Source organism: Leucopleurus acutus (genome assembly GCF_964270905.1).
Source record: "Leucopleurus acutus genome assembly, chromosome: 6".
NCBI lineage: Eukaryota > Metazoa > Chordata > Mammalia > Artiodactyla > Delphinidae > Leucopleurus > Leucopleurus acutus.
The window spans coordinates 41,220,348-41,231,080 of record NC_139149.1 but is presented as its reverse complement, the minus strand read 5'-3'; the positions used below and the strand labels follow the sequence as shown (position 1 = coordinate 41,231,080).

The 10,733-nt window shown below is 42.5% G+C and overlaps 1 protein-coding gene across 2 annotated transcripts in view; it reads right to left on the bottom strand.

Annotated features, from left to right (window-relative positions):
- Positions 1-434: 434 nt before the first annotated feature.
- FMNL2 (formin like 2) overlaps positions 435-10,733 on the bottom strand; it is a 305,055-nt gene continuing 294,756 nt past the window's right edge. Inside the window, exons 24-27 of one of the 2 annotated variants that reach the window (XM_082840758.1) lie at positions 8,834-8,932; positions 8,005-8,128; positions 4,413-4,459; positions 2,377-2,509 (exon numbers count right to left, since the gene is read on the bottom strand). In XM_082840758.1, coding sequence (XP_082696884.1) covers positions 2,471-2,509; positions 4,413-4,459; positions 8,005-8,128; positions 8,834-8,932 — 309 coding nt within the window. In that variant the 3' untranslated portion in view covers positions 2,377-2,470. Of the gene's footprint in view, positions 2,510-4,412; positions 4,460-8,004; positions 8,129-8,833; positions 8,933-10,733 lie in introns of both variants that reach the window. The other variant, XM_082840757.1, reaches the window with a different exon arrangement.

Here is a 10,733-nt window from a genome sequence, read left to right as displayed (position 1 = left end):
TGTGTGTGCAGTGGATCACACGGCTTGTATTTACCTGGCCAACCAATGTGGTCAGATGCTTGGTACTTCTGTGCAGTCCACGTGTAGCCTGTGTATATATATGCAACATCCTCATTACAACAAATGTGGAGAGACGCAGTATCTCACCAAAAAAGAGTGCTATTTCTCTGGAAGTAATAAATTCATAACTAGGATTTTGGAGATACTAAATCTCAACACTAAAATACTCAACACTATCAAAATCTATTTGGTTCCTACATTCCATACAGCAAGTGATCCAGAGTTTGTAGGGGGAGGGGTTTTTCTTAAAATTTACCAAGTATATTTAGATTATGAATTCAAGCAGCAAGACATACCTGTTTGTTTCTAGAAGATAAGAGTGTACATAAAACCCCCTAAAATATAACATTGAAAGACTGCAGCATATTACAGGATAGTAGTGTAAATAGTTTATTTGCTCATATGCCATGAAAAGACCAGAAAAGTAACATGAACTGCTTTTATAAAACATTTCTAATATTGCTAAGAAGCAGGCCCATTAACAGACAGAAAAGAGCATGCCAACATTATTGTCTATTTGTAGATTAATAAATAGGCAATTACTTTAACATGTTCATCAGTATTGAGCTTTGGAAAACAGCTGCTTTGTGGTGAAGGACCACCTATTTGTGTTGTATTTATAGTCAAATTGCTTTTTTCATCAAAATGAATGTTGAGTCAGACAAAATCTTGGCATGTTCTTTTTTAATGTACACATTATGAAAATGTGCTAGCAGGTGGCAGTTTAAAGTAACCTTTCTGTAAATATGCTAAAGTGAAAATGTAGTAACTGATCCCTAAACTGTCCTTGTAGTTAAATATATATTAAAAAAAAAAAAACCTATAAGTTAAAATAACATTCAGATTGTATAGCATAGGCTGATGCATTTTTAAACAATATTTACAATATTACCCCAGAGGCTTAGGTGGGAATTAAAGAGAAGTGTAAAAACCATAAAAAACTGCACCAATCTTATAGCAAAATATCTGTACATTTAAAAAGAGATATATAACTACACATTATCCAAGGGAAATGGGACCTTCACCAGAGTTCACATAAGCACAACAAAATAAGAAATTCAGTGGTTAAATACTATACAATAAACTTTACAATTAATATATTGATGTCATGTACCAAAAGGTAAGCCAGAAGCAGAATGTATATTATGAAAAGTACAAATTAGCTTCAGTCCAGTTTTTGACTTTGGAATGGATCAAGTGCCCTGCCAGAGAGGAAGGAAAAATAGCAGTGGCTTTGTTGGCCATTTAGTCCCATTACATATCACTTAAACTTAATCGTGATGTATTTCAGAAATTTAATTGCAATCCCCCATAAAGTAATCTTGGAAATGCAAGAATTTTTAGCTTTGATATATGATGCCAAATAAATCTCCAGTCTACAAAAAGAAGGGGGGAGGGGGAACCAACCCTGCCGATTGTCAGGATAATAAGGCCAGGATTCTAACACTACTCTGCTAGCAGAAGTAATCTTAAATGCTTGTTGCTAGAGCTAGTGAACCTCTCCCTGGCTAGCAAGGCACTGATTTCTATTCTCAGGATTGACCCAAAATGGTCCTCAGAAATCCTAATACTGATTACTGAGATGTTAATTTTAGTGCTAATTAATAAACATTTGCATTATTTTTTAAAAGCTGCCTCTAGCTGAAGAACACAGTACTGCAAATAAAGTCTTATACAACATCTGTGTGCCATCATATCGTCGCATTCATACCAATGAATGTCTCTCATAGGGCATCGTACCCCAGCACAGAAGCAGAATGTGAAACAAGAGTTGACTGATTCTGTGCCACTGCAATAACATGTTTGTACTTTGCTGGGGCTTGGTTATGGATAGAAGGAGTTTATTGCGTGACTTTTTCCTTCTTCCACGTTGCAAGCCCTTAAAAATACCAAGTTGATGGGTATGGCTGAAACACAAAATTAACTCCTTAAAAGTCATGTCAGCAAAGGAAGCCCACAGCAGATGCATCCATGTTATTTACATCTTATCAGGAAACCAGGGTGGGCCATCATGGGACAATCACAATGGCAGGTAATGAATGTAATATGAATTTTACATTTTGGTTAAAAATTGAATAACACACTGGTGTAAAAAGATACCTAATCAAATCAAATCCTATTGCTTTGATTAATCTGAGCAGGTACTTCCACTTTTAGGCACTTGTTAACAAAGGTTGAAAGGAGAGCCCATCATTTTTAAATTCCTATGTGTTTGCTAAATCTGAGCCCTTAGAATATTTTCATCTATGTTCAAGGCTGCAGTTAAATGATAGCACATAAAATTCACATGGTCAGTTTCATTCACACACACCCTCTATTCATACAGGCAGGTCTCAGGTTCACATGGTTATTTCGGCACCATTAACAGAACGCAAGTTCTGATCATCAAAGCGCCGCCTGACACTTCTCCTCACCGCATCGGCTCGTCTGTATGGTTGGTTTCTAAGATCTGTGAAGAGGAGAGCACCAATAAGAAGTGGAACCTTTAATATCATGTTTCTAAGCAAGATAAAGGCCAGCTGGCAGCCAATCAAAGCAGCTTGTGTAGAAGAGTCAGCTAATGGGCCCTTCAAACTCATTGAGAATCTGAACCAAAACATGTACTTTGCCCTCAGTATTTACAGTCAAACAAAACAGCATGTAATACTGGTGTGATTCTGGGCTCTTTTAGAAAACTATATGAGAGACTGCTTCTGTCACTGGCCAGAGTCTAGCTGAAGTCTTATTTTGAAATGTTTCTTCCATTGGAAATAGCTATTGCTTAGTAGTTATTTTTCTTTCCAGAAACCTGAATACCAACAACAACTGCAATGAATTTTAAACTGCAAAACTAATAAAACAGACTGCCCTGTCCTGTCTTATCGGAAATTTTTACCAAGGAAGGAACTTACGCTTAGTTAGCAGACACAGCTTCTATTATTTTTATTACATTAAAATTAGCTGAAGTCAGATTTTTATTTTGCGAATTAGAAACATAATACTCAACCACTGAATAAAAGTAATCACTAAATCAAAATAACACTCCATTCCTGAACATTCTTTGCTGCCACCCAAGATTTTTTGTTTTTCATTAGAGGGGCAAGGTGGTATGGGCCCTCCAGATTCTCCAATTTGTACTGCCAATGAACAGCAGGATGCCTGACACACAACAACAAAATGCCTCGTTGAATGAATGAATCAACCACTGCACGTCATTTCAAGCAGGCATTGTTCTAGAGGGATGAAGTGAGATGAACAGGATGAATTTTAGTATATGTAAGCACTCTTAGTGTGAAAGCATGCTTTCTTGATGAATAAGGCAGGTAGCCTAGCCAGCAGGTAGCCACCATTTAATGGAGTCGGGACATGGTGAAAAGAAAAATAAAGCAGGCTTCATAATTTTTCCCCTTGTTTTGTTTAATTAGTTTGTATTTCCCTTTCATTAACTTAGTATTGTTGATCTCTGTTTAGGAACAGTCTTACCTTTAGAAAGGGAAACACAAATAACAGAATTAAAACAGATTTAATCTTTTTAATCCCTTCACCTACTCAGATTGAAAATGGATGGGCCATACCTGGTCCACAGAATGTTTGGCCCCCGACTTAAATTTTTAAATACGGTTTCCTGCTATTTAAATTGGTGATTAACATAAAAGCCAAGGTTTCTGGCTTCTCTTGGACAACTGGAGGATCTTGCAGTACTGGGCCCAAATTCTAACATGGCAAAAACTGAGTGACTGCTCAGTTAGGCACAGTCCCCACCAGCTCCTGACTCATTGGAATCTGTGACTCTGCCCTACTCCTAAATTCAAGCCAGGAATAGTTTTGCATGCCCTAATCCTCTCGAGCCTTTGCCTCCTTGCCCAGAGTGGTAAATGGAGGTCAGAATTCCATTCCTGGCTAGGGATATGCAGGGGCCTGCAGTTTTGTGGTTCCTGAGTCCTCTGAGCAATTAGTTCTAAGAACCCTAATCCTTCTTCAAAGACTACAGATCATGTTCCCTGGCCAGGACTTACTCTCAATTTCTTCAGATCAAAATGGGGTTAACTGAATAACTTGAAGGCCAAGAAGGGGTAAAGGGAAGGACAGCCTAGCACCCAAAGCAAGTATAATCATCAGCAAATACCCGTGCCCAAGCCATCACACTTGAGAACATGGAAGCAGACCAAAAAGTCCGAGAGAGAGGCTCAGCCTCACATCATTGGAATGTGAGGTACAAAGACTTCTCCCTGGTCAGACTCTCACCAGTATTACCCTCAGCCATAGATTGAAATCATTAATCTGCATACAGAGAGAGGAGGAAGCTAAGTAAAAAGTGATGCTTGCCAGCTCTGTGTATCCTCCACCACCGGTGTGCTAGAAGAAATCCTTACCCTCGAGTGAACATTTGGAAATTTAGTGATATTATTCTTCTTTAAAGCTAAACAGAAAAAAACAAAAACACAAAATGATGGTTAAGTAAAAATGGGATGAAAATGGAAAGCAATTCAACTTAGTGAATAACATTCCCGGGCATGTTAGCCAACAGAAGAAGAAAACAGGAGGCCGTACTACAAGAGGTGTTAGAGAACACAAGGGACGGGTGAGCATGTCTTCCCACCCAGCTCTCTGACCACCCAGATCCAAGCTGCTTTGAAGTTTGGCTCCAGAACAATAGTTCAGCAGCAAAACTGACAATAAACAGTAGCCAAGTAGATGACAGCTTCTAGCCTTGTTAATAAGTACTGGTGGGATAAGTACACTATAGAACAGGCAACAACACACCACATCCTTTGATATCTTCAGAGAAAGAGGAACATACATAACAAGTGCAATTCATAGAAGAGTTAACGCCACAAAATAAACATGTAACCAGTTCCATGTCAATCTCAGCATGGGAGTCAAACAATGGCTGTTTCACATACTCCAGTTGGAGTGTGCGCTTCCCTTGTTGTTATTCTAATCAACTGGGCACTACAGAGAAGTTTGTTCCTTATTTAACCATCAAGAACTAAGCCCAGGCAGTTACTTCTTGGGAAAGTTATTATTTCTGGTGCCCCCATCTTGACCAAAGGAGCAGATCCAGATATGATCTCATCACAGAAGAAACGCTTGGGGTTTGACATGGAACAGAGCCACCAGTGAAGAAGCATGAATGAGATAAGACAGTGGGAGCTCCTAAGCCTTTGTTCTCATTTCTTGCTTTGCAGCCTTGCTCCAACATGGAATTGCTGATAGCTGAAATTTGGGCATGACACTCGGAAAAGAGGTGAGTATAAAGCTATAGATTGCCTATATCAGCTTATACAGGCTTTCTAGGTCAAAAGAGCTCCCTGAGTTTAGCTTGTACCATGAGCTCCACCACACTGTGGATGATGGCTACAGACTATATAAGACAGTTAAGAGAGACACAATTTAAAGCTGTGTGTAGTTCACAGCTCCTTCTGCAAATCATTTTGCAACTTTAGAGCACCTTGTATTCCTGAGAGTTTGTATAGCAGCTCATTTTACTATCAAAGCATGCTAAGTACAAAAAGGCTGGTTTAATATCTGTAAATCTATTCAAACACACTAAGTGCTCCATAAATGTTAGGTACAGTAATTACTGTTATTAATGACTGTCATTTTGTGTTCAAAGATATTAGCCCCCAATTCTTAAAAGCAACCTAGTTGGTCCCAATCCTGACTCTCAAAGAAGTGTTCTATTCATCGTTTTCTGAAAATTTCTATAAGTAATTGTATTAATTCAACTCGCACACACCATCACAGCCATGTGGATTCATAGATGTATTGAAAGTGCTAGTGAGTAAGCAGTTATGACTGAAATGCAAAACCATGCAGTGTGAAGACAACATAAAATACAACATGATGGAGATGGCAATTCCATGCTAGGATGTTGGGTGGCCCTGACACACACACAGAGGGTCATTAGGGGTCAAAAAATCTGTAGCAACCTTTTAAGAGCATCAGGTGAGAAAGAGTAATAGTTTAGTAATGGTATTCCTCAGTGAGAACAGGTTCGCAGAAAAATCGAGAGCCACGCTTGGCGGTGCGAGCAGTAAAGGGCACAGTCTTCAGCACTGCATCGAAAACGACAGCCAAACAAGACAAACAGAAGAGAGTAAGAAGCCAAGGTCTACTGCACTAGTACACGGTTAGTGCTTTGTTAATCATACCTGGGGTAAGGGTGGCAGAGGTGAGCAGGAAGGGGGTAAGGCAATAGATACCCAAGTGAGCTAATAAAGCCCAGAAGAGTTACTCCGTCTTCACTCAGTCTGGGGTAGAACATGGAAAATAGTCCAAGGAGAAAAAAAAAATCTGCTCCACGGACAGATATTCATTTACCTCCTATGGCGTATCAGGTCAGACAAACAGAAACTGTACATTTCACAAGCCACGTGTCGCTAAGCTGGAGAACAGACTGATGAAAATGGCACTCTAAGTTCTTAATGTGCCACGGTCGGATGCTTCTCTACCTACACGTCAATCTTACTGTGGCCCTGAGGCTAAGCGGTGCCACCCAAGGAGATTTGTTCCTGCTCCTGCTCATAGCAGAGCTGCTCCCTCAATGTGGGAGAGGCAAGGAGAGAGGCTAAACAAGGAAGCTTTATCTGGGAGCCATCTGCAAGCCACTGCAGGGTGAACACAGACACGGGCGGGCACAAGTGTACAGAACATGTGTGCACCCTATGTAGAGACCCATCCCACTGCTTACACTGGTTTACTCTGGGCAAGGAACTCTTTATTGACTTCCGTTTTAGTGATTTATTCACGTATTTTATTTCCTTGGGTCTGAGCTGATGAAAGAAATCTGATTTGGGCAGTTTGGGATCCCTATTTCCAATGCTGACTAAGTTATTCACAAGAAATGAGAAGTCAAAAGGCTAAGAGTTATATTTTTTTAAAAATCAGGACAATTGAGGAAATGTGAATAATGACTAGCTATTTGATATTAAGGAACTCTTAGTTTTGGAGGTGTGTGGTAATGGTCTTGTAGGTATGCTTGTTTGCTTTATTAAAGAGTCCTTATCTTTTGAAGATATATGTGGAAATATTTCCAGATGAAATTGTATGTCTTGGATTTGCTTCAAAATAATTCCAGAGGTTAGGGGGTGGGGAGCAGGCAGAGGCAGACGTATAACAAGATTGGCCATGAGTTGAAAACTATCATGGGTGAAGGGTACGTGGGAATTCATCATACTAATCTCTATACTTTTGCGTAGCATTTCCTACGAGAGAAGTTTTAAGCACCTTGGAAGCTGACAAACAGTATTCCTATGCAACAAATGTGAAAGGAAAGTCACTTGTAGCCACTGCCCCAAATTATTGCCCTGATCCTTAAGAGGGAATGCAGAAACTCAGAAGAACTGGTTCGAGCAGCAGGCATTAGGCTACAACTTAATCAGACAAGAACCAGTCTGGGTTAGGCACCATTCCTAGCTGAGAGAATGACCATCCCCCAACCCTGGGCTTCTGGCCTGTTGGTCTATCTGCATGAAAGCACCAGCTCCTGATTTCCTAATATCTTCACTTACTTTGAGTGTGTAAAAAGGCTTTTAAAGAGCATGTTGGAAAAGCATGTGTTGACTGTGCTTAGTACAGTATGGGTCCTGTCCATAGTAGTTACTAATCAGGCAGGTGGGTAGGAGTGGTCATGAGGGAGAAAATGGAGCATGGTGACAAATCTAAGACAACGGAACATCATTAGGAAAAGGAGCCCTGGTGAAATCTACAGGGTTCCAACGATATTGAGAAACAGAGATTTTTTTCAGAGAGAGTGTTGGGGTTCTTTGACAGGCAGTATACGGGCTACTATAAATATACTTCAAATACTAGCATGGGGTTTCTCTGTAGTTCTGGATCTGAATAAAATCAACTGAAGAACTTGTAAACCCTGGACAAAATCGGTAGCTTAATCTGTAAATGGCCTAGTAACGGTGAGGCCAGTGGGATCTCCATGGGCCACAATGAGAAAATAGCCTTTACCTGTGATAATATCTTCAATGGCACCGTCTTTTCCTTCGTATACGTGTCTATTATCTTTAACTTGTCGCCTTCTTAATTCCGCAATTAATTCTTGCTGCTGCCTCTTGGATTTGTGGGAAGGAGACTGAGAAGAAAGAAGAATGGCAGAGATTAGTGGGACCAGCGCCCACTGGAGGTCTGAGAAAATCCAAAACGTGTCTGAGCATTTTGTCACTAACAAGCAGCCTCCGTCCAAAACACAGACAGCACCATCCCAGACATTCTGCTCAGCAGAGGAAAACTCAGAAAGCTTCTAGGAAGAAAAGCTTTTGCACTGAAGAACGCACAAAACTGGCAGCAGTGGGAAGGCTGGACACCATGGCACCAAGAGGCAGCTGGTAATAACCAGTGACTTGTTAACCTTTGGTCCAGAGGATCCTGAGGAAGAATTCTTCGACCTGCCAGCCTTCGTGGTCTTCACCTATGTTGTTTCCCTCCATAGAATGCGCCCTCCCGTTCCCAGAGAAGCCCTCCCACTATCAAGGCCAGCATCAATGGCGACCCCGTGAAGCCTTCCTGTCCCGGGACACTGAGCCGTCCAATCATCAGGTTACCCGGGACGGCCTTTCTGTGTATCCAACTGAGATTTAAGTTCCCGATCTCTATAAACTTGGAAATGCCACACAAACATGCTCTCGGCCCCATTCCAGTGACTGCTGAACAAAATAACGAATGAACAAGTGTCCATCTGCCAAGTTTCCAAGGCCTAGAAGGAAGCGGAAGGCGTCCTGTGCAAATCTGGCTTTCTGGCCTCTTGATGGCTCCATCTCAGGAGCCTGGCACACCTCACCTTTGGGTCCTGCTGCTCGAGCAGAGCTTCCTGCTCCAGGAGTTTCTCCATCAGCGCTTGTTCCTGCTTTTTCCTCAGCTCGTTCTCCTCTTCTGCTTGCTGGGTAAAATCAAAAGTGGCAGAAGATTATGTCAGTGGAAATGCCAGCATCACGATTTTTAGAAGCCATTCTTAGAGAGTCCTTGGTTAGCCAGGAATTAGAGTTAAGGGAAGGTTTGGAAGATCTACACTATGTGCCTGATTCTAGGTTTTGCTGTCGGTCTGTATCACACCTCTTCATAACCTAGTAGTTGAGATTCACCCCCTTCCAGAGAATTCCTTTCCTGACGGTTCTCTCCCCACTCAGGCTGCTTCTCAGCCTCCATACCATATATATCGGGGTAACTCCCCTTTTGGCAGCTCTGCTCAGTGACTTTCATGTGAGATTGTTTTTCTTACAGAATCTTTCCCCCTCCCTACAGCTTCTCTGAAAGGAGGGTCTCAGATTCCTCTCCTTTCGCCCGTTGTTAGGGGAAAACCTCCATTCCCTTGCCTCTTGTTTCCTCAGGAGCCTCACCAAGTTGACACTCCTGGGCTTTCTTCCCACAGCTCACTCATTTCCAAGGGAGGCAGTGACAAGTGTGATGAATTAGGGACAAGGAATCCAACAGGCCGACCTCAGCTCAGCCCCGCGGGGCATCCCCTCTTTTGAAGCCAGCCTCCTTAAAGCAACTTCCAATAGTCTAGCTGTGCACTGGTAAGTCATCTAATTCAGGGCCGAAGGGTAAGCTCACAGAGACACACCCTGTCCTCCAATCCAACTTTTGTCAGTAATAAAGTTTACGTTTTCATCTCTGTTGCTTTTGTCTCGTTTCATTTTGGTTCAAACTTAGGAAGGGAAATGACGGATGACATCCTAAAACCCTAACATCTGCCCATCAAGTCCCTGGGTCAGTGACAGGCTGGGCAGTTATTCACTATGTAATATGTTAGGGCAAACAGAACATCCTGCCACGTCCCTGCCTGATAAGCGCCTCACACAGCCAGCGAACAGGACCCCGGGGAGAAATGATAACGTGGAAGGAGCACCTGATGGGCTCTGACCTGTCACACCCCACAGACCAGCTTCTCTTTTTCCTCTGCTCTATGCACGACCCCGCTGAAGGGCCAGACTTGGAGACCAAACAGGGGCACTTCCCAGCTTGTATTATACAATTTAAAAACAGCATATATTTTCTTTTGAGACCTTAGACTTACAATTTATTATTTTTTTTTTTTTTTGCGGTACGTGGGCCTCTCACTGTTGTGGCCTCTCCCGTTGCGGATTACAGGCTCCGGATGCGCAGGCTCAGCGGCCATGGCTCACGGGCCCAGCCGCTCCGCGGCACGTGGGATCTTCCAGACCAGGGCACGAACCCGTGTCCGCTGCGTCGGCAGGCGGACTCTCAACCACTGCGCCACCAGGGAAGCCCTAGACTTACAATTTTTTTTAGTGAAGAAGCATGGTCCCAGCTCATACCAAGAGCTACCTTGAGTCATCTAGGTAGCACATCAGGGGACCCCAGAGCATCACAGCCAGCAGCCCTGGTGACCAGTGCTTCTTATTGCTCATGGCCCCCAGGCTCTCGCACATGGGCTTGGTGCTGTATTTGTGTTCATCCTCGCTGCCAGGGACACTTTCTTTTTGCTTGTGATATCACTGCTACACTAAGCCATGCTGAGAGAAGATGGCTAAATATCATAACCTTGTGAGTTTCAAGTAAAAGGCCCAAGGATGGTTCTCCAGTGCCATCAGATGATGGTGAAGTGACCCACTGTTTCCAATCACGTTTCTCAAAGATGTCCACAGCCCTGCCGCATCCCTCCCCGCTCCACAATCACACTCCTCCTTCCTAGACCAACATTACCCAGCTCATACATA